The following is a 24,223-nucleotide window of genomic DNA, read 5'->3' as shown; positions in this document are numbered from 1 at the left end:
CTGTAGCAATTTCAGGAATAATAATTGGATGAACCTCTGGAGAACAGCCGAATGGATCTCTTGAGAAGAATTTCTGAAGGAAACTTTTAATGGTTTCTGTAGGAAAGACTCTGGAAGAGTTTCTGGATGAAGAAAACTCCAACAAGAATACCTGAACGAGTTCCTTAAAAAAAATCATTCAAGAATTTCTGACGCAATTCATGGAGGTAATTCTGGAAATTCTTGAAGGAACACCTAGAGATATGAAGGAATTCCAAGAGGAAATGTTGTATGATTTTTGCAAGAGTCTCTGGATTCTGAAGAATTCCTGCAAAATTGCTTGAGGAATTTCTGAAAGCATCTCTGTAGGAACTCCTGCACGTACTCCTGGTGGATTTTTTTTTGGGGGTACTCCTGGAGAACTTCATGGGGTAATATTCAGAGGAATTCCTAGAGGAATTTTGTGAGGCATATAATTAAGAATTCGCCGATAAATATTTAGAGTACATATAACATGGAAGACTTTTTTAAGTATTTCTCACATAGACCTCTGGATGAATTGGTAGAAGATTTCCGAAGGAGTTCCTGCATTCCTTGTGGAATCGATGGAGGAACTGCTGGAGGACTTCGCAAGGAAAATATAAAGGGAGTATCTATAGGAATCTCTGAAAGAATATTAAAAAAGACACACACCATATTCAACTATCGGCTGCACAGACTGAAATAAACTCAACACTTGACCACGAACACGTGGAGTGTGCTCCGGGGAAGAGTTTCATCACCCAGAATGGAAATCGAACTCTCACTCGATTTTTTTCGGAATTCGGAAAGTAATTCCTGGAGGAATTTTTAAAGAATTCATACCAAGGCAACAGACATCACTGGAAAATATTTTGGAGAGAATGCTGAAGAAGTTTTAGGAGGAATTCCTAGAGAATTGGCTGATAGGATCGACTGGAAAATTCATTAAAAAAAACTGCTGGAAAATGTTTGAATTTTTAGAGTAATTTCTGAAAGAATTCTTAGGGAAGCTGCGTTGAATTCTACTCAAGCATACATAGATTCAGGAATGAGATCATTCATTTGCAATCAGTTACATTCACTTGCTATTAACTCGTTTCAGAAACATCGTAGAAAAAATCGATATATGGAACATATTTTCATTATTGTTTTAGCTGAAAGTTTGTAAAACAATGTACTAGCGTAGCATCAATAATTTGGTCAACAGAAGGCATCAAACGCAACTCTCCACAGCGTGAATGTAATTTACATTCACTGCGTGAAGAGTTTCCTTCATAGCTCGCTCACGACTTTGGTATGCGTGTGCGACCCTAATGTTATTCGGCAAACTTTCAAATAAAACTACATTGTTTTTTTTGCTAGCATGCTTTTGAACTGAGATAGTAGCAAGTGAATATAACTCTTTGCAAATAAAGGATCCCATCCCTGCATAGATTCTTAATGAAATCCACGTTGAGTATTCGACGGATTCCTGAAAGAATTACTGGGGAAATCCTTGAAGGGATCTCTTATTCCTGGCAATACTATTTTTTTCCAGAATACTCAGCTTTTTCAAATATTCTTTCTCTCTGCTTCTCAAAGCAGACACCCTGCTTTTCGAAACTCAACAGTTTCATACCCGTTTCATCTCTTTTTCGCGTTATCCTGATCTTGTTGCCCAGAAATCACCATCGTCTTATCCGCATCACCAACAGAATCCTTAGCTACTTTTCGGCAAACCCAGTTTTTTTTAGTTCCAAGTCGCTCTCGAAATCTCTAGAATTCATTAGCTTCTTTCCAGAACTTCCTGATAAAATCATGTTTTTTTTTTGTTAAATTCACCAGCTTCTTCCATGTATTTCTTGCATTTTTAGAATCATCAGTTTGCTCTAAGAATCTCAGGCCCTTCCTTAATCGCCGATTTTCATTCGATTTTTCGTTGCAGGACGATGAACCGGCACCCGTGAGCCCGGAAACGAAAGAAGTGTACCGCTGGTCCAACGACCGGAAGTCCTACGTGGCGGCCAAAATCATTCCCAACTATGCCACGCTGGTGTACATGGCCGTTTGCGATGACCCCCAGCAGGGCTGGGATAATGGCGGGTTCGGTAGCTATGAGTTTTGAGCTCACAACTGACGAGTAATGATTAATTGCTATGCCGCAGAATTCAGAGATAATGTTACGAGTCATATTTATTTTCTACAAAATTATAAATGTTCGAAATTGTAGAGGGAGATGAAAATTATTTGTAAATATTAAAAAAACACAATTCCTAATTGCGATAAAAATTAATTTCATAGAAATTTAGTTATGCTCTGCTGTATTTCAAAGACTTAAATCAGATGTCACCCCAGAGAAGGCTTAAAAACAGGCATCAAGTGTTTTCGGATACCTCGCATACAATCAAGCTCAAATTTAGCAACAAATTAATTTTTATTTTTATAATATTCATATATAAATTATCATATCCACGTTTGTTTGTTCTGTTCTGTTCACTTATTATTTGCATCCACCAGTTATCTTCTCTTTCCCTTTGGATCGAGGGATCTCAATGTTGTTGTATGTTTATCAGAGTGTGTCTTTTGTGTCCGTGTTCATTTTCATGAGTTTTTCATCTTCTCCGTCCTCATTTTCTTGATTTTCGTCATGATTTCACTCATTGCGATTCAATGATTTTCATTCGTGTATAACTTTCATTTAGTTTTATTTTTGTTTGCTTGTTGTGTTTCTCCTTTTCTATTTGTTTTGAAAAAGCGACTTAAAATACATGATTTGGATGAGTTTGCACGTTTTCTAAAAAAGCTTTCCTCAAGTGATGACATGTCTAAATATAATAAATATATGAATTTATAATTTTGCTCTAATAATTAAATCGAATTGTGGTTTGTTTTAGTTCATCTTCATTCGTTCGTGTGAAGTGACGTGAGTATACGAGAAATTAGTATTCTTCAAGCGAAAATGTGTCGTATTTGCTGGAGATTAAAAGTGAATCAGCCGGTTGTGGAAGTTTTATTCCTCTGTTCGATAATGAAACGTGTGTTTTCTCATGAAGAGCATGAGAGCTGTTTGTAGCTTTCTTTAAATGTTTGCGTTTCCATCTATTACTATTCAATTACAATGTATTTAAAAAATCACAGATATTATAAATATCATTCCATAATCATAATTTAATGTCACAGTTGGTGAACAAAAATGCTAGAACCTAAATTAAAATAAAAGTATGGATATGAAGTAACGTTTTCTCGATTGATAAAATCTTTCTGAGACTCGAGCGCCACTTTGTAAAAGTGGTGAATTAATGTAACTCTGAACTTGCATGCAAGATATGCACTGTGCTTGCATGCTACCAGTTTGTTAGAACTGTTCACATTTCTGCACTGCAAGAACAATCCTATAACTTTAGAAAAAAAACTAAATTAAGTTTAAATGTGCAGTCGAAAATTTTGCAGAACAACTCACGGCACAAGTTGAGGTGCAACTCCCAAGTCGGACAGCAACCACCGTATCGTTCGTGTTGTAAGGCCCGAAGAGTTCTCCAATATGAAATATATTGTTATTCGTATACAGAGGAAGTTTGAGTATACTGTAAATGTATTTCGGCAGTGCCGAAGGGAGTACAACCCTCATCTTGTTTTAAAAGCTCTACAAAATTTTTCAACGTTGCTTCGTGCTGAAAAAAATGTATATTTAAAAATAACTCAATAACGTCTAGCCAATTGATGTTTTCTTGGTGTGGATCTCTACGATGACATTTACTTCCGAAACAATACAAATTTTGAAGACGAAATTCGAACTAAGAGATATTAAACCTTCTCACCATTCACTGTTCTCAATAATGCGTACTGTGTCCGTTTCTGTTTTCCAATCGTTTCCGGTTGTTGCGTGAATGCATGTGTGTATGTATGAGTAGTTGCCGAAAAGTTTCCAACTAAATACGTGACATTCCTACGGGTAATAAGGATCTAAATCTTAAATTTACGTATGTTTTTGCCTTCTTCTACAGCGTTGCCTTCTCCAGTCGTCCATGTATGGCTGACTGCTAGTATCAGAATTAAAAGGAATTTGAGTTCCAGCTCTCACGTAATAATGCATCGGTACTTGAGTACTAGTCGCGATCTCCTTGCCTTACTGCCATTCAATACGGTTTCGTTTCCTAAAGTATGCTACACGGTGGATCTCCGCCGCACTTCACTTCCTTCGATAATGTTCACATGTTCACTATTTGAGTTTAGTTTTGTCGTTTTTTTTTCTTCCCTTTATGTCGTTAAATTTTAATGCTTGATTTAATTTGAACCCTGAAATTTTGTACTTCCGAAAGGTGTGTTGTTTCTAAGTGTAAAGTTTGCTCACTTTTTCATGTTTGTATGTATTTTTCAAGAGAATTTTGTACTTTTTCTTTCGTTCGTCGATCTAAATGAAAGTGTTTTCTAGCTGTGTGGCTTGCGATGCTACTAAACTCGACCGGTAAAATATCATTACATGAGTTTTTTTGTTAGCTGACTTTTTGAATGTTTTGAATTGGTCTCTAAACACAATGGAGTTTATGGTGTAAACTTATGAGTTTCTTTTTCGGGATTTCCTCGGAGAACGCTTACCTAAAAGTTTCACATTTTCATTGATTTTTTTTTTCTTACATGTTCGTTTTTTGCTGTGTCAAACTACATCGAAACATCTAAGGGTTAATTTTAGTTCAATAATTTTGGATTTATCGTTTTTTTCTGATTTCGCTTTTTTTTAGATTACTCAGATACACACATCTTCATTACGATAATTTCTAATAGTAGATTCATCTTTTAAACTTATGCTTCCATTTGTGGTATACCGTTACATCTTGAACTGGTTGTTTGTGTGTTGCCTTGCCTTACGCCCGGTTGAATCGTATCTCTTGCATGTTAGTTTTTAATGTTTGTGAGTTTGTGGATTTATTTTTGTTCACGCTACTTGCAAACTGGTATGATGCCCATCTTCTACGAAGGATCCATGACTTTAAACGCTAAAATCTAATTTCGTTATAAATATAAATTAAAATACTAGTCCAAAATTGCGTTTTTCCTTTCTTTCATTATTATAAGGTTCTGAACTTCGTCATACTTTATGTGATTTTTTTCATTTTTTTTCTCATTTTCTTAGCGATTATGTCTAAAAGTAGTTTTTTTCGAGTAAGAACATTGCCAAAGTCTTACTTTAGTAATGATTAATTTTAGATAGTTAGATTTAGTTATCATGTAGAGATCGTATTGCTGACATTTTTTGTTATATTTTCCACTTTCCTAACAGTTGTTTTGTTTATTCTGTTCAAGTTTCACTACACAAAAGGATCGTCTGCTTTTGCATCTAAACACACACTTAGAGCGACGCGCCACCATTACCGAAACGAGCGTGCCGTGCGCACAGCTAATATGCCTAGGAGAATTTTCAATTCTACGGGCCCCTTCACGTGCAACCGTTTGAACTCAAATCACGTTGAAGTTCGCGTGTGTTGCCGGAATGGGCTGCTTTTGCACTCGCCCGTCCGTCTGGTTGTCTGTGATTTGGGTGATCATCATTATGTACAGTGTTTAACATTGATTTTTTTTTCGGTTTTGCGATGATGCTTAACGCATTGAATTCTTGAATTTTTCAGTGGTTGTAGTATGATGTCTGCTGCAGAGATTTTTTGAATGTGACTAGTATTTACATCAATCGAAAGTTGAAGTGTGAGAACTAAATTGATGATGGAAAAGAATGTTGATTGAGGAGAACAATGTGCTCTTGCTTAAATACTTAATGGACGGTTAGCACTATGCGTCTCAGCTTCTAGTAATGTAAATGTTCAGTCAAAAGTTCTGTCAAAGTCCGATTTTGTCACTTATTCACTCTTACGCCATTTATCAAACTCAAAAGAAAAAAGAAACACAACGAAAACAGCGATAAAACAATACTTTACGATCTGCATATCATCGTCTGAGAACTGGACAAATTCAGGTATAGTTTGTCTGCTTAGCCTGAACCCTGGCCATAAAGAGATCCTAATAACTTGCCATATCCAAATAGATGCCTACTGGGTTTAGAGATATTGGAGTAACGCCAAAAATTGCAGCAGTTGTTGGTCGTCATAATAGCTAAACAACCCATCAAATGAAATCTAAGGGTCTATTCTTCCATGTGGTGCTAAGAGCGAAGTTATTCTCCCAACAAATTTTGATTGATTAGATTAGATAAATGTTGAGTTTTCTGCAAAAAGCTGAAACACCATGGGTAAAATTATGGAAAGGTATAATTTTCAAATTTATCAATCTTAAAAAAAAGATAATTTAAAAGCTCAAATAGAATATGTACTTTATTGATCGGCCTATGGCTTATGGCAGTATTTTTTTTAAAAAGCCGAGAAAATTTTCCGACGAGAGCGGGACTCAAACCCGCAGTATCCAGATTGGCGATCCGAAGCTTTCGCCACATTTTCTACTAAACAATAAGGAAACCCTAGCCCAAATAAACAAGTGTCAAAATAGCCTGCGTGTATTTTTTTTTTCTATGTTTGAGATCAGTGGTCAAACACTGTATTTGAGTGGAGATTCCTCAACAAGTTTCTATAAAAGTTCCTTTATATCTCATGGGATTATACTTTGAAATTTCTTGAAAGCCTTCCAGATTTCTTAAGGTTCGTAGGTATGTTGTAAGAGATTTTTTTAGTGATTCCTCAAGGATATTTTAATTTTTTTTTCAAAGGTTACATCTGGAATTTTCGCTTACTTTGAAATTCCTTAAAAACTTTCTTATGAAATTCGTCCAGGTAGTTTCTTGGAATTTCTTTGGATAAACTTTTGCCAGTTTCCTCAAAATGCTTCCAGGAGTTCCTTTGGGGTTTCCCCTAGAAGGAATTCCCACTGCGAAGTCCTCCATGAGCTTTTTGTGATTCATTTAGAAACTACTCGTTGGATTCTTTTAAGAGTTTCCTCTGGGCTACCTTCTAGTAATTTTTTGGGATTTTGTTTCTAAATAACCTCTTGAAACCATTCAAAACTATTTCTAACCCAAGGAATCCTCAAAGAATATTTCTTTCCTGCTTTGTTATCTTTTGGAATTCGATGACTTTTTTTTTGATATCTAGGAGTTCCTGACCATTGGGATTTCTCCAATACTTCCTTTTAGGAATTCTCATGCGTTCGTTAGGAGATCAAACTAAATGTCTCTTCTCAAATTCCTCTTAGGTAAAAAGAAACACTAACATGTCCAGGTTCATCGTCATCAAATTCCTCTTGCTTTTGTACGGGGATTGCTTTAAAAGTTCCACCAGGAATTGGATGTTTAAGGAATTCTTTAGAGATCCTCATAACCATACGCGCCAACTTGTGACGTAGTTGGGGGGGCGAGGCCTCTCAAAATCAATCAAATTCGGAAAATTTCGACGCAGTTCACCTAGTTTAGGAATATTTACGTGAAAACTAGTGCATTGAGCTGAAAAAAGTTGAATTTTGTCCAATTTTGGAGAGCTTCGCCCCCCCAACTACGTCACAAGTTGGCGCCTATGCTCATAACATTTCTCCAAAAGCTTCTTTTCAGAGTTACCTAAACAGGATGTTTCTTCAGCATTTCCTTCGGGGGTTTCTTTAGAAGTTTCAACGGGAATTCTCCCCAAGTTTGTTTTCCTAAATTCTCTCAAAAATGGCATCTAATATACCTCCAAGAGATTCTTCGGGTCTCCAGAAGTTTTGCTTGCGGGATTTCCTTCCAAAAGTCCTCGGAAAATTCCTTTTGATCTTCCAGAACTCGTGGAGTTCTTTTTGAAAATCCTCCAGAAGTTCGAACCAAAAATAATCCAAAAGAGTTCATTGTATGAACCTTTCAAAAGTTCTTTTTATGAATTTTACAGGAATTTCTTCTTCCAGGAGCTTCTTTTGAGATCCACTAGGATTATTCCTTCTGATATTTCTCCAGTAGCTTCTTCGGGGTGCTTCAGAAGTATCAATAGGATTTTTCCCAGATTTTTTTTTCTGAAATTTTTTCAAAAATTGTTCTGATATTCTTTCAAATTTCGTCCAGAAGTTTTTCATATGATTGTTGCATTTTTTTCTGGGATTTCATCAGAGTCTCTTCAGAGCTTCTTTCGGCATTCTTCCAAGAAATCTTTTTTAATTTCATCAAGAAATTTTTCCACGAGCTTTTTCTAGGATTTCTACAGGAGTTTATTTTAGGTTTTCAGTAGTATTTCGTTCTAAGATTCTGGCAAAATTCATCCATAAAATCACCTTTGATATTTGTCCAGGATGTCCTTCATGAGTTTCTCCTGGGTTTATTCTGGTGATCCTCCTGGAGTTTTTTTCTGGACATCTTCATGGAGTTCCTTCTGAAAGTTCTCCAGGAGTTCCTTCCATACATCCTCTAAAAGTTGCTTCGGAAAATCCTTCAGAAGTTCCTTCTGAAAATTTTCTAGGAGTTCTTTCTGGAAATCCTCCAGAAGTTCCTACACGACACAATCCAAGACTTCCTTGTATGAGTCTTTCAAAACTTCTTTTTATGAAGCTTCCAAGAGTTTTGTTTTCTAAATAATCCAGGAGTCCCTCATTGGAAATTGACAGGAATTCCTCTTAATATTCATCCAGGAGCTCCTTTTGAGATACACCAGGATGATTCTTTCGATATTCCTCCAGTAGTTTCTTTGGGTTTTCTACAGAAGTTCCAACGGGATTTTTTCCCAGATTGGTTTTTGATTTTTTTACAACATTTGCTTTTGATATATGTATCTCCAGGAGTTTCTTCTAAATTACGCCCTTCTTTATACATTTCTTTTCTGGGATTCCATCAGAAGTTTATTCTAAGTTCCTTTAGGGGTTCTTCCAGGAAATCTTTCTGGACTACATCTAGAAATTTCTCCAGGAGCTACTTCTGGAATTTCTCCAGGAGTTTCTTTTGGGCTTTCATTAGTACTTTTTTCTAGGACTCTAGCATAATTAATCAACAAACTCGCTCCAGAATCGTTTTTTTTATTATTTTTTCGGGTTTTCCTACTAGATTTCCTCCAAGAATTTCTTCTGTAAATACTGTAGTAGTTTATTCTGGGGCTTCTCCATGAGTTTCTTCTGGAAATCTTCGAGAATTCATTCTGGAAATTCTACAGGAGTTCCTTATAGAAATCCTTCAGCATTTTATTACTCAAATCCTTCAGAAGTTCCATTTGCAAATCTTCTAGAAGTTTTTTTCAAGGTTGCGACCATTCATTTGCAAAGATTCACATTCATTTGCTATTATCTCAGTTCAGAAGCATGCAAATCGAAAAACAATGTATGGATGAATTTAACCTTGTAGTTTTATCTAAAAGTTTGCCGAATAACATTGGGGTCGCAAACGTATACCAAAATCGTGAGCGAGCTGTGAAGGCAACTCTCCACGCGGTGAATGTAAATTTCATTCACGCTGTGGAAAGTTTCTTTCACAGCTCGCTCACGACTTTGGAATGCGTGTGCGACCCCAATGTTATTCGGCAAACTTTCAGATAAAACTTCAAGGTTAAATTCATCCATACATTGTTTTTCGATAGCATGCTTCTGAACTGAGATAATAGCAAATGAATGTAAATCTTTGCAAATGAATGGTTGCAACCTTGTTTTTTTTCTGAAAATTCTTCAGAAGTTCCTACCGAAAATCCCTCATGAGTTCCTTGTAAGAATTTTTCAGCAGTTTTTTTAGAAATCACCCAGGAATTTCTTTTGGAGTTTTCATGGTAATCTTCCAAGAGTTTTGTCTTCTAGGAATCACTCAGAAGTTCCTGATTGAAAATTTATAGGCATTCCTTCTGAGAATCCTGCTAAAATTCTTAAAGAAATCCTTAGATCAAATTCATGGATTATTCTCCAGCAAGAATTATCGATGGAGAGGAATCCTTATTTTTTATTCTTTTTATTATTGTTCATCACTAAGAATCCTTAAAAGAACTTCTGAATGATTTCTTGGAGAAATCTCCAGAAGGAATCAGGAACCATTGAAAGGAAGAAACCCGCAGGAACCATCATAAGTTACCTTCCCACAAATGAAGCTGAAAGGAAACAAATATCTCGATGATTGGGGAGATTCGATTCCCCGGTTAATGTATCCTGGCCTGTAATTACACATATTCAGCCTTTTGTGTTTCAGAATTCTGTTAGCATATTCAGAAATACATGAAAGCAGCAAAATTGTTGTCTTGGAAGTCTTAATAAATCTATGTAGAATTTTTTGTAAAACAAGTTAAGAAGGTACTACCAGCGAAGAATATCGTTAGGGGCTGTCCATAAACCACGTGGTCATGAGGGGGGTTCGGCCAATGACCATTTTGTATGGACAAAAAAAAATTTTGTATGGACAAATGACCACGCGGGGGGGTTGAAAAGTCCCAAAAAAATGACCACGTGGTTTATGGACAGCCCCTTAAAGATCCATTAAAATATTCAAAGGGAAATCTTTAAACTAATTCGAGGATGAAACGCAAAAAAATCCTAGAGAATCTTCGTCGTTGAATATGTAATAGCTTATGCAGCTCTTGTGTAAAAGTGCTTAATATTTTTCATACAGCAAAAATGTTACCTGTCATACTAAAACCCATGTAAAGTTTGCTAAAAACTTGTTAGGGCTAAACCAAATAAATCAAGGACCTTTCACTAACTGGATAGAGTAGTACCCAACCCCATGAAACGGCTGTCATCCACATACAACTGGATTGAAGCCAAAAATTTGGTGCTGGACGTGGTGCTAATTTGAATTGGCGGTTGCATAAAGCTGAAAACATAGTGATTTTTCTGTTTGAGCAGGCGCGACATTCACATTTAATTGACTTTAGCGTTGTTTAACATGGGCTAACTGTATTTTCATACTTGTGCGTTTTATAAATTCAACAAAGTTCACTAAACGCATTGAACAATATGTGTAAATAATCGTTTCTCGATCATGAATTTATCTTCGTACGACAAAGTTCGCATCCGCACGTAGCAGATTGGCCAGCAGACTGGAATTTCGTAAACAAACTCGTGGCGCCCCACTAAAGGTGGCGGCTTCAAGAACTAACGCTTTCTTCAGGGGGTTGGTAGTACCACCTTGGAAGGTGTAAGGAAGTTGATTTTAGCGTGATCCAAAATTAGTAACTGCACGAACCATGTGTTTACGCCATTGGCCACCATTTCCAATCTGGCGCCACTAGACATACGCTCGATACAGTAATATCTCTGCTAGTGCGAAGCAAAATTAGAGATATGTTTTGGCGCAGCATGCAGGCCAGGAGAATCGATTCCAGCTTGGGTATTTTAACCAATACTGGACCCCCTATAAATTATTTAGAAGAAAACTACATCCTGTGAAAACTTATCGCTAACAATCAATAACCAACATAGCAATAAAAGAAAACGAACGAACCGAGAACAACTTAAAGAAATCAGCATCGACAAAAAAAAGTAAACCGCCAGGGAAATGATAACAAAATCAAATAAAACAAAATCATTTTTTGATTATTTCTTGGTTTTCTGTTTTATATTTTTTTCATTTAACATTATAAAAGTATGCACAATTGCTCTGTTCTGACGACACAGCGTACACTCTGTGGAAGCCACGATGAATTTATCAACAAACTAAAAGCCGGACGTGTTTAATTGCGCCACTTTCGTGTTTGAAATGGCATTTTTGTTTTTTTTTCTGTTTTCACGGCCTCCACATCCATGTATGCAAATGCTTCCGATAATTTATTCAGTTTGTACACATTTACAGCGTTGTTGTGTTTTTTTTTGTGGACCACAAAAATAATAGAACTTAGGGTTCGTACAAAATGATAAACTTAAAAACAAGACAGTAAACTTACAAAAACTTAATAAAATATGGTGTTGTGGTTGGTTTTAAAAATAACTTATGGAACGAAAGCTTTCGTTAACGATTTTCCTCCCTCGTAGTCAATCACTTTTGGGCTGCGGACGAAGGTGACACCGTTTGAATGGTGCATTCCTCTCCCTAAAAGTTGCTGAATATGATACCCGTTTTTGTTTTTGTTAAATCATAAAAATGTACACTTAGTAGCTAGCAAGGTTGCACTAGCACAGAATATAGAATATTTAGATTTTCATCTCTCTCTCTTAACCTCTACAGATTTTAGCTTTTGTTGACGTTTTTTTTTTCTTTTGTAGTTTAGACTCCAATTTTAAAAATATTGATGTATTTTTTTGTATTCTTAAATTTTGAATTTGTTTTGTAGATTTGTCCACGCCATCAAGTGTGTGTGTGTGATCATCAGAGTGTCGTCGCCTGCATAACCTTAAACAAGCACTTAACCTATCTGTACGGTGCATATAGTACGGTTTGTGAACTCTTGACGGCGGCGCGAATCTTATCCTAGCACGACTCCATTAAATGTATTTTAGAACGAAAGTATATTTTGAGCCCGAAAGTAAAACGGGCGATGATTTTCTTTTTTAAGCAAATCATTTTGTTAAGAAGTAAACTAGTGGTTGGTAACGCAGATTTCTGTCCCTCCCTAGCTGTGGCGTAACAGTGGCTTTCGAGGGACAATTTTGAACGACGCTTCGCGCCATTTTATACTTAGTTTCCCCCCTCCATGGTAGGCGTCACTAGGATCAAGACGCTATCTAGAACTCTACTACACACTAAATAAAGTCGAAACGGAAAATAAACGATGAAGGAAGTGTCAGAACGAAACTAAAAAATCAATGAAAATCCCAAAAACCCGAACCGAAAAACCTAACTCACTTATGCGGTAAAATTTAGAAGATAAGAGCGCCTAAACTTGTGTGGGGTTGTTTCTAAATTTGCTTAACTAAAATTTTGAAAATATACATTATTACGAGCACAATCACACTCGGCATGCGCGCGCTATTCGTTTGTTCCGGAGTGTCCGCGTGGTGGTTTTGGGGGAGTGGTTCGGCGAATTTTCTTTAAATTGTGTTGTTTTTTACCTCGATTTCGAGGTATTCTATGTATCAGAGAGCATTACGTTGACACAGACAGATAATTTGTGACAGATCTGATCGTAACAGTGAAGTCCAGATTACCGAATTTACTTGTGAATTTTCAACTTCTACCAGCATTCGGACGAATCTTATCGAAATTTGATAAAAATTTCAATATTTCTCGTCAAACTGCTGAATTTTCGACTCACTTGTTAAGAAATCAGATCTATCGGTTTGTCTGTGTCGTAGATTTTCAAAGAAAAAAAAAATGTTTTCATACCCGAAAAAAGTAAAAATAAAACGTTAATTCCAGAACGGGTAAGGTTATGTTGCGGCATTTCCGGCGTTTTCGCGATGCAAACCAAACTGTTAGATATTAAATCATCATAAAACTTTTTAGCACTTTAAACTATTTCAACTAACAATTAACCGGTGGGATCGAGACTATTTGCTAAAAAACGAATTTACTTCGATGAAATTTGACATCACGCGTGAAACGTGTTCGGTTGTTACACTAGATCGCGCTGCGCACAGAAAGTTCGGTAGTAGTGGTGATGGACAACATCACGACCACGAAACAACACAATTTAGTCCTACAAGTTTATTCGTAGGGGTGCGTGTGATTGTTCGAAGGTCTTAAAGTCAAAAGTCTGTGTCAGTCAGTCAGTTAGTCAGAATATTGTTGTTAGATGTTTGCTGATTTATCTGTTTGTAGTTGTGAATTACTTACAATCGTGTGTGTATGTGTGGATTGGGTGGTAGTTTGCTTATGTACAAATAAATAATGAATAATAGGTTCATGTAATCAAGTTATACGAGAACTGTGGTGAACTAAATGTAAGGGATTAGCTTAATTCTGTCAGATCTGTAACTATTATAAAAATATGTTTAGTCGGGAAGCGCTCAGAATCGATACCGTACTACGGCGCCGACTCGGGCTCCCTATGCGGTGTTCTATAGAATTAACAATAAATACTCGTCACTTTAACTATTACCTTAGTTCAACCATTTCTATTTCTTCTGCTGTCTAGCGTTTGTTTTATGATCAACCTGTAACTGGTGTAAACGAAACCAGTTTTATATTGCAAAACAATGTGTCTGAGTGTGGGTGGAATCCAGTTTAAAAGAAACATTTGACTTTACGAGTACATTTCTGGATGATTTGGTTCTATGGTAGGTTTTCAACAAACAATAAAAATGGTTTGGAGAACTTGTGTGGAAGCTGCTTGAATTGATTTGTATGTCTTCTTCTTAATTATTGTACAAAAAAATGAACTATTGTCAGTACTGTATAAGGGTACTGTTAACTGTTTCTTGTATATGGTTCTATCTGCTTTGTTTCATTAGAAATATTGTAAATATTTATCAGTTATTACATATTTGTAGATTCTGTTTTTCCGTTTTAATTGAAGAAAAAATGCAGTTATTCAATAAATAATTCGTCTATTATCTTAAATTGTATTTTACCTTTTCGCATTATTATTTTTAAACTATTTCATCATTGATCAACTGTTTTACTATTGCAAATCGTTTCACCCGCCAACGGTGAACGGGTTGGTCATCTAAAAACAAAATTATAAACAAATTAAAAACAAGGAATACTGAGCTTAACTCTAGTTCAACTGTTTCTTCTATGTCTCTTCTTTTCCGTCATAAACTATTTAAGTTCTTTAAGGCTGTTTATCCGACTCCATTCTGACTGTAGACGTCATTTCCCCATTTAGAAACTCAGCTCGATCCACTCTTCAACTGACAGCATTTTGCCGGCTCGCGATTTGACATGTTCCGACACGTGTTCTAAACAGTTTCGTTGGCTGTTTAAATGTTTAAAACTAAAATTAAGTAAAAACTATTGATTCGGTATACAAAAAATGAGGTAACAGTAAATAGCAGTCTTTCCGGTTGATGATATAAACTTCAACATGTATTCAGTGTAACAAACGATCGACGACCGTTTCTACTATTGCAGTTCGGTGTGTCAAATTCTTGTCAAAATCGTAGCCGACATTTTGCCTTTGCGGGTTTTAGAGGTGCATCGAACTGATTCGGAGGGTGGTGTACACGCAGTCAGTAATGGTAGGTCGGATTTCCGGGGGTGAAAGGTTGTGAGTCTTGGGGTCAAACAAATTAGACTAGCTTATTGCATATAGTTTCGTGCGTTGCTTCCGGTACGATCCTCTATACGAAAGGACCGCCACCGTCTGCAACCATCACTGTTATTTCGGTTGATTCAGTCGTGTTATTTGCGGTTTTGACATTATTTGGTATTTTCAACATCAGAAATCAGAACTCGTATTCAATGTCGCAAATTCTACAGAAATGTGTGTCGTGTCCATTTCTAATAGACCTGGAATATATTCTAGAAGAAGACTTTCTATATCCAGCTAAGGTTCAACCACTAAGGATGGGATCATCCACTCTACTTGCTTCTTACTCACTTAAGACGCGACTTTTTCGTATTACCTATTTTTTTGTAAAGCCATTCCAAAGAAACGGGGAGAGCTACAAAAACAACTCTCAAAGCGGTTAACGATAATTATATTCACGGCGTGGAGAGTTGCGTTCGTTACCTTTTATTGAATACGAGAAAGTCGTTCATACACTGCATTGTCCTAAAATGCTTCTGAAGTGAGCTACGAACGAGTAAATGTCATATCTTGCAAGGGAATTCCATACTGAAATACTATGCTTTGAACTCGTGAAATTTACTGATAATAAACTGATTTCATCAGCCCGGTCGTAATTGAACAACCTTTATTTCCCGAAAATGTACTGAACGATGCTGATTCCATGAACCACAATTCTGTCAAAACTGCAAATATCATGACTGAACGCTCCAGAGTAACAAATCAACGCTTCATTAACAGGGAAGCCATCTTGTCCCATACCAGAGCACCAGGAACTGCCTTGGAAAGCCTCCGATTGTTGTTCTGACAGCATTATTGGCACACACACACAGTAGTTGTGAAAGCCTCTCGCAGTGTTACCGGTTTGTTTTAGCCTCGAGTGGAAATGTAGCTTCTCTCAATGTTTCAATTGCTTTGTAAGTAGATTAGCTGTCAGTAAATATTAGCCTCGCGTGTTGCCCCAGGCAGTCCGTTTGCTAGCGGAATAGGACCCGACAACCCTTTTAGCCATTCCACGTTGTCTGTTGTCGGTTTTGAAGCGACGCGCGCATTGGAGATAACTTCGAACCTGGCGACGAACGACGGCAAGCTGTCAACGTGCTGTCAGTTCGTCTAGTAGGAAATATTCCCCTTTGCGCGAGCCGCGTACTGTTGAATGTTGTTTGGTTCCGAAAATGCTGTTACCCAAAAACTGAATCCTAAATCAGTATTCCGAAAATGATCTCTCCAAAGAATGTTCAAAATCTACAATTTGTTCGCTTGATTTTTGAGTTTTGTCTGGTTGTAAGTTTTTGCTTAGATGATTGAAATTTTGTTGAATTTTGGGTTGCAATTTTGAATTTGACTTTTTTGTCCGTAATCTCGTCCGATTACTACATTCGTTTTAGTTTTTCTTCAAAGAAAAGCCCTAACAGCTTCTTACGTATTTTTGTCGTTTTTAAGTATATCCTTCTGTTTCACTTATCCACCTAAACTTAGCCTAGTAAATCGCTAATTATCTGATCTTTTTTTTTCAATTTTCTCCTTTTTCTTCTCCATAGTGTGTCCCTACTTCTACGTACTCTACTGTAAAACAAGCTTTCACGGTAAAACTTAAGCATTCGGACAATAAACGTTAACTAAACCAGGAGGGTGTACTAAACTAAAGTTACTGTTAATGTAATTAACTTTGTTAAATGTCTCTCTAAGTTTTATCTTATTTCAAAAGTTTTTGTTTGCTTTTTAGCAAAGTTGTGTTTTTCTTAATGTTAAACGTTTACAGTTGTTTTTTTTTATTGTACCTGAGTGTGTTGCACGTGTGACTAGTTGAGTTTTTCTTCTTTTACATGTCTAAACTTTACACTTCTTGCTGCAATTGGATATTCACATTGCATTATAACACAAGTTTTACAAGTAACAGTAGTGAAACTGAACAAAATCATACAGGAGAAACTGAGAAACTAAAACAATAAACACGAACCAATCTCTGTTCTACGAACAAAATCCCGATCGGTTGTAGATCTTCGTTATCCTTTTCCCGAAAAAAGGCTCAAAAATGAGGCGCGGGCTTGCCGGGGGGATGGCCGCAAAGATTGCACTTGCTACACACAGGTTGGGCGCAATCCCCGGAGCCCGAAGCCAAAGCTGAAAAATTGAAAAATTGCCTGCTTCTTCCGGTGTTTTGTTGCTCCTGTCATTCGTTTCTTACGACTCTCTTCCTCTCATCTCTAATCTCTCATCTCTCTATCTCTGCTAGTGGGATTCCTCGTATGCCAAAATAATATTACTTCCTGTTTTTATGTATTTCGCTTCATACCATAGTTTTTCTATTGACGATGCCTGTGTGGGTGGTGTTTGAATGGGATAGATACCGAAAAAATGCCGAAACGCTTTCCGAAAATACTAGTAGTTAAAATAGCCTAGTAAATTTTGACGATTATTTTAGCACAATGTAAACTGGTGACACACTCATATTTCGCCTCCTGCACACTGATGTAAAAACGTTCGATAATTTTCTTTAGTTTGCCCAACAAAAAACAGCAACCAAAACTTCTCTTTACTTTAGAATTTAGAATTTTGCTTAAAAATTGGTTTAATTTTGAAAACGTTTGCCTAAACATTTCTAACTAAGAGTTTAATGACGATGCCGAAACGATTTTTTCTCTTTCTTTGCTTTGCCAAAAGGATTGTACATATAGATTGGAGGTTCCGCTTCCCGTTCGAATTTAGCCAAAAGATTCGAAAACGGAACCGAAAACAAAAGGTGAACTCAAACTTGTCTAGTTCCTCTTTTTCATTGGGTTGGATCCAAACTTTTTCTTGTTTTATTTTGTCATTTCCTATTTCATTTTTACGCTCAGAATTTAGCCTAAACTTTTTGATACATTTTTTTTGCATGTTTGCTGCGTGCTTTCTGTTCTCTATTTACACATCGTTTACATCCCTCGTCGTCCTTGCGATTGGTCACCACTTTACATTTCTTTCTTCTTTTGAATTTTAGGTAAGATTTAGCAATAGATTTATATTCATTTCCATTGTGTAATATTTATAATTTTTCTTCCAGTAATTTTTAAATCTAAAGGGTATGGTTACTTAATTTTTTCATCATCAAAAGGATTTTACACTCTAGATATTAGCTTTCTTGTTACGGTTATACTTAATTTTGCTTCCACTACAATCATCCCTCCTTCCTTTCCGCGGTTTTCGCTCTGATCATCCAAATTTAATTTTATTAAATTTCAATTTTTCAAGCTATTTTATAGCTTCTGTTTTGCTTTGCCTTTACTGTTTTATTTGCAGCTTCCTCTCTTCCTTCACTCCTTTATTCGCATAGCGATCTATGCTTCTAACCTCAAATATGTATTGTGTTGTTATGTTTACTTTTGAATCCTTTCCGTGATTTTCCGGTGTAGAAATTATTTACAGGAGATTTTTTGTATGACTCTTCTCATTTTCGCAATTTTTAAGCCTTTCTTCCTTCACTTGTCTCGCTTTCGATTTATCTTTCTTCGACATGTCCTTAATAATTAAACTTTTAAAGTGCTCGCACTTGATTTTCTCGCTTTTTGTATCTTTGTTTTTGTTTTCCTTTTTTTACCTTGTAGTTAACGTCCAAACGTGTGTTCTTTCTGATGTCGCTCTCGTTTTGTTTTTTTCTTTATTTTCCTCCAAAGGTTGTTTTTTTGTTTTGAATCCGCGGCCTGAAATTCTTAAACGTCCGAAATTTTTCTCTCTTTGCCCAAAAGTTGTTGTTTTTATCTCGCTTTTTTTTAACTTTATTTTCGCGCTCCTTCGCTTTTTCGTGCTGATATTAAAAATTTTGATTTAAAATCCGAAACATTTCACTCTTGTGTTGCGGGTTGTAATTTTTTTTTTCTTCAAGTAACAGCTAAATTTTGAATTTGATGCGGACACTATTACGGTTGCAAACACGTTAAATTTTAAATTATTATGCCTTTGCGCCTATCGTTCGTGCTTTCTTTTAACTTACATACTTTAACCGAAACTGAAAAATGGAAAAGGAAATCGTTTGCTGTGTTTCTCGCGTTGTCTCCCGAATCGGCGACGAACTTGGATGCACATTGGAAACAAATGGATTGTGTTTCACTATAATTACTTCTTAAAATGATATTGGTTGGTTGGAGTTGCTTATGCATGGATGTAGCTGTTGTTGTTGTTCCTGTGTTTGAAGTGTGTAAAGAAGAGAAACATTTAATGAGCAGTAGAAGTGCTGTTAAATGCTTGCTTATGTTTTCTTATATTGTGTTACTATTAAAAATGGAGGTAGTTGATTTCAGCAATCATCAATCTTTATCGGTTTTTCTATTTGATTATGACTTGTATTTCTTTTTTGTGTATTGTTTTACTTTCTATGAGAAACTATAAGGAAGAAACTTAATTGCCAGTTGGTTTAACCAAATGCACTGTTTCGAGACATTAAGCAAACGAATATAAAATGAGGTATACCGTGACAAATGTTGATGGCAGTTTTTGAACAGAGTCGTTGTCGAATGAGACCGACTAAATTAATGTTTTTTTTTTTTATTTGCGTTCCATATGTTTCTATTGTAAACTAACAGAACGTTCATTATTCAATGTAGTAATGATGAGTCTATTTCAATAAGGGTAAGATGTTTGCTTTAAATATCACTATTATTGTTCCATTTCACCTATTTTGTATCTGTTTCAACTATGAACAACTCATATTTATCGTTTACGCATTATCCTTCTTCATTTGAAGTTTTGTATCTTAACAAAAGTGAGCTCAACAAGGAAGTTTCGAACGGAGTGCTTAAAAGTAAAGAAACAACTCTTTCTGCACCTATAAATCAGAATGAATTTACACGAATAAATATGGCTTAGATAAATTAAATACACTACTTCTGATTCGATATTGCCATTGGATTACAAATTATATATACCCGTGGATTATTATTAACACAGAAATGAAATATTTTAAATAAAACGACTCACAGATACGAACATTCGAACTTTCACATAATTTCAACTGAGTGCATTTATGTAAATTAAACGAACTCTTAATTGTGCCAATCTCACAAAGTTTAATAGATGTCAGAATCTCTTGTATGCAAGAGCACTATCCTGTTTCACAAAATCGAGAGAAAGTATTGAATTTCAAAGCTGATCTTCAAGTCTTGGATTAGTTTGTAACTTTTTAGTAGGAATGTGGCTAAGAATTTATGAAACTTAGACTGAAATCAGCTAAGAGTGTAATGTTCACATAGGCAGGATATCGTCACAAGTTATCGTTCACAAGTGGTTATAGAGAGCACATCTGCAACAATATAGTGTGCACCGTAGTGGAGAATCCAAATGCGTCCCATGGGTGATCCGGAAAACCCTAGGGATCGTGTGATTCGACGGTATCCCGGGCGGTAAAGTTATTCAAGGAAAACCAAAAACTTGATCAAGCGTCGATCGATATGGAGTAAATGGTAGAGGTTTCTACCGATTATGCAGAAAAAAAACTATGAAATGTGCCTGTACAAGATCAGGGAGGCACCAAACCAGAACGACAAACAGTACGATAGCCAAAACATGTGCCAAGAAACTATTCCGGGATTAACTGGCGAAACCGACCTTTACTGCAGTCTCACGGATGCGAGACATTGTTTTGGCAGGATTTGGCATGCTGCCACTACGCGCGGTCGTTGTTTTACTGGTACAATGAAAAACAAAATGAACCGGTACTTTGTCAGATTAGTCCTGTCCAATAAAGTAGGTAGAACTTGCTGGAAATTGCTGCAGCTTATTCTTACCCATTCGCCAACAAATTGGTTAGAGCAGGATGCATCAACTTCCATCAAGTTTTACTTACTTTATTGAACAGGGTTTTTGAACCATTATAAAGGGCAAAACACCTGAAGTATTCGAGAACGAGTTGAAGTTAAAGACATAGTGTGCCTCATTTTGTAGTCTTTAGTCGGAAACTGTTAGTTTTCAAGTCATTACGATTTAAATTTACAGAGAAAAAACAGTAACAGTTCACCTCACATGTGACAGCTCGAGGGTCCGTATCTGGACGCGTTGCTTACCCGTAAAAATAATTTGTTGTACACAGTTGTTCGGTAACTTCATTCAATGTGCAGTTGGATGACTTAGAAAAAATAACAAAATAATCGAAGCACTTCGACGCTCCACTGTTCCGTGTTTCGCTCTCACACCGCGGGATCTAGATCCAATCGGGATCTCTATTCTCCCCGTTCGTGCACTCACTCGCTCTGGCCCTGCGAGTTCATGCCTTTCATTTCGATACTTTTACTTCCTTTTTAGTAGTTGCTGCTGTTTGTTTCTTGGGTGTTGCTTGTTGCTTGAAAAACTTACACATTAATATGAGCACATTAGTTTTGATTCTTGAATTCCCTACTTTGAAAAACTTACGCGTGCGCGCGAGCGCTTTCTTTAAACTGCGCCATCATCACTCGCTTGTTTCTTCTCGATTCTCGTCGTGATTCTATTCTGATCTGATTCGGCAAACAAAAACTCAGAAAAACAAAGTAACATTCGTTCATTTGCATTGTTTTGTTTTCATTTTTTCAACAGTTTTATGCTTTACCAACAGAAAAATGGCTGCGTTTCGGTTTTCTTCTCTTCTAGTGTTTTTCTTTTTGTTGCAAACAGTTTCATGTGAAAATTTTGAGATGTATTTTTCGCCAAAAAGTGGGTTGGGGTTTGTAAACGGGAACGGAACAAAAATAGCGCATAATTCGGTGCAACCGATTGTGTTCGATTCGATCAATTTCCACCTAAATCCTGAGTATGAGAAACGTAAAATCCTCCATTGTTTGACTAAACATTCAACGAAGAAGGATTTCACGATCTAACGAGGTTCTTTACAGGAATTTCTAAACGTGCTAGTCGAAACGATGCCGAATCGGTTGCTCCGCTTATACGAGATATGTGCATGCAAAGCAAAACGATTGCGTTGCTGATTGCTGTGGTAGTAGTAGTAGTCGCAGTAGTAGTAGATTGGGTAACTGTAAAATCTGTAACGTTAAAGATTTGATAAAAATGAGATCAATCGGATTTATATAACAAGTAACTAGTTCTATTGATTTGCCTAATGTGTAGCGGTTCGCTTGTCCCATTACGCTGTAACAGTCAAGTTCCATAATATTGCGGCTGTGGTAGTAGTTGCAGTACTAGCATCAGTTGTAGTAGTAGGTTAAAGTAGTAGTTTCTCTCTCTTAGTAGGCACCCAGTTTTATACTATCTTGCGCAGTTAAAAGTTAAGATTCTCCTAATGCTTTGAAACGCAAAATTAACCGTTCGAAAATCAATAAGATGTTGTCTGTCTCGTAATGCTTGCGTTGATTGATTGTTGTTTTGTGTATTTTGTACAGTTCAAATATTAACTTTTTTATGCTTATTCTCACCTTCTGCGCTGTTGAAATGTCTTTTTTGTGTATTGCTGTTAGCAAGTAGTAGTTTAGTTTCGACTTGCAACTGCACTTACGTTACAATATATTTAAATATTTATCCTTTATATTTAAATTTAAATATTTTTCATTAATCTATTTTCCTTATGCTCACCAGGTACTGTGTTTATTCAATATTTATTTCTCGTCTATTACTTTCAGTTACTTCACTTAATCTGTTGTGTGAGAAAATTAGCATCTTTTGTTGTTGATAATAGATGATTTCTTTCTGTGTATGTGACTCAACTGCGAACGAGAAAAAATGGAACTTTTGTCTCGCTTTCTGCTGTGTATGAGTTATGTTATTGATTATTCCTTCAACTATGATTATTACACTTTTTAAATTAATAAATAATGACACTTGCGGTGATTATGTTTTATCTTTCCATCCCCTGTATAGAAACGGGGTAGAAAGTGCACAACACTCCCCAATCATGGCTCAATGCAATCCTGGGAAGAGCTGTTTCAGAGAAATTAACGGTTCAAACACCGCAAAAGACAAAGGAACCTGGGTATACAAAAGAAGGATTAAACATCTCATAACGATGGTGAAAAAGCTTGCACAGTAAAAAAGAAACCTAAATATTGCATACGGTTTTGTATCCGGTAACATCGGTTGGTGTATGATTCCCGCAGGAACCATTTCATATCACTTGAGAGAATAGCGCGAAATACATCTCAAAATATGCCGAAACCGAAGCTGGGCTCCGTGTTTCGGCCTCCATCAAGCTGTCTCGACATTTAGCAGTGCCAATTTCGTGTTCCTATCTTTCTCTCTTTCAATCTTTGCCTTCTAATTATTATGCTATTAATATTTATTTCAGAGTTTGTTTGCGAAATAAATTTCGGATTTCAGCTCTTCTCGTATTTTTCTCTATTATCACGTGCTATCAGCGATAGCTTTTTCTTTATATGCATCAATGCTCGCGAGTTTCCTGTTCTTTCACTTCATTGTTCTGATTCTGATTTGCAGATGTTGTTGCTGGCAGTTATTGTTGTGTTGTGTTCGTTCGTTTCTCGTTTTTCAGCGTTGTCTTCACCACCTTCACCGTCTGAGCGCTTAACATCACCGAAACGCCTTAACTGTGCAGCTGGTTGGTCATGTACTGCGTCTGTTGTTTGTGTTCCCGCGCTATATGTCGCCGGACCGTGTTGTTGCGGGTGAACGTTCGACTGCAGTAGGGACATGGCACGCGGATACCCTGATGTCGCTGGCGGATGTGGGCGCGGAGGTTCGTTTCGTAGCCGTACTGGCGATCACAGAGCGGACACTGAAGCTTTTTGCCTGGAGCGAGAGAACCTGGGATTAGAAAGGGGGGGATGTCAGTTCCGGATGTCCTTTTGGGGATGTGATTTTTTGGGTGTTTTTGCATTTTGGGACCCGTCCATAAACCACGTAGACGAAGAAGGGGAAGCTATTGATCGCAATCAGGTAATTTTATAGTTATGAAGCAGCTTTTCTTTTTTTCTCTCTCTCATTCTCATTGATAAACGCATGAAAGTCCGGGGCAAGTACCCCCTCTTTCATCCTTCTCTTTCTCGTGTTTGTATGGGAGGTTGAGTAAGACAAAAAAAAAACAGCAGAATGAAGAGTGTCATTACTGAGGCGCAAAACAGCATGGAATAAAATGATATGCGGAAATTCTACGAGACTGTCAATGGCGTGTGGAGAAAAACTGCTTTGTCTCTTGTCAGGTGAAATGACCCTGAACTTAGCAGGAAGTTGACATAAAAAAATCTATGGCAGCTGTCAAATGAAGAGAGCACTTTGAGACTTTACTGAATAGAGAGAATGAGTAG

The 24,223-nt window shown here is 36.7% G+C and overlaps 2 protein-coding genes across 10 annotated transcripts in view; one reads left to right on the top strand and one right to left on the bottom strand.

Annotated features, from left to right (window-relative positions):
• Positions 1 to 22,901, top strand: part of LOC134287798 (uncharacterized) — a 32,876-nt gene extending 9,975 nt beyond the window's left edge. Inside the window, exons 3-4 of one of the 2 annotated variants that reach the window (XR_009997552.1) lie at positions 1,925 to 10,222; positions 10,370 to 22,901. Coding sequence is in view for 1 of the 2 variants with exons in the window: in XM_062850731.1 (XP_062706715.1) it covers positions 1,925 to 2,104 (180 nt within the window). In the remaining variant the exon portion in view is untranslated. Of the gene's footprint in view, positions 1 to 1,924 lie in introns of both variants that reach the window. The other variant, XM_062850731.1, reaches the window with a different exon arrangement.
• LOC109398630 (zinc finger protein chinmo) overlaps positions 4,338 to 24,223 on the bottom strand; it is a 309,562-nt gene continuing 289,676 nt past the window's right edge. For 6 of the 8 annotated variants that reach the window (XM_029859144.2, XM_062850727.1, XM_062850725.1 and 3 more), the window contains exon 8: positions 4,338 to 23,723. In XM_029859144.2, the coding sequence (XP_029715004.1) occupies positions 23,503 to 23,723 (221 nt within the window). In that variant the 3' untranslated portion in view covers positions 4,338 to 23,502. The remainder of the gene's footprint in view (positions 23,724 to 24,223) is intronic. The other 2 variants (XM_062850726.1, XM_062850728.1) reach the window with 1 other exon arrangement.

This window comes from Aedes albopictus, chromosome 2, assembly GCF_035046485.1.
Source record: "Aedes albopictus strain Foshan chromosome 2, AalbF5, whole genome shotgun sequence".
Classification (NCBI taxonomy): Eukaryota; Metazoa; Arthropoda; class Insecta; order Diptera; family Culicidae; genus Aedes; species Aedes albopictus.
Note: the sequence above shows the minus strand (reverse complement) of the source record. Positions and strands in the feature narration are given on the sequence as shown.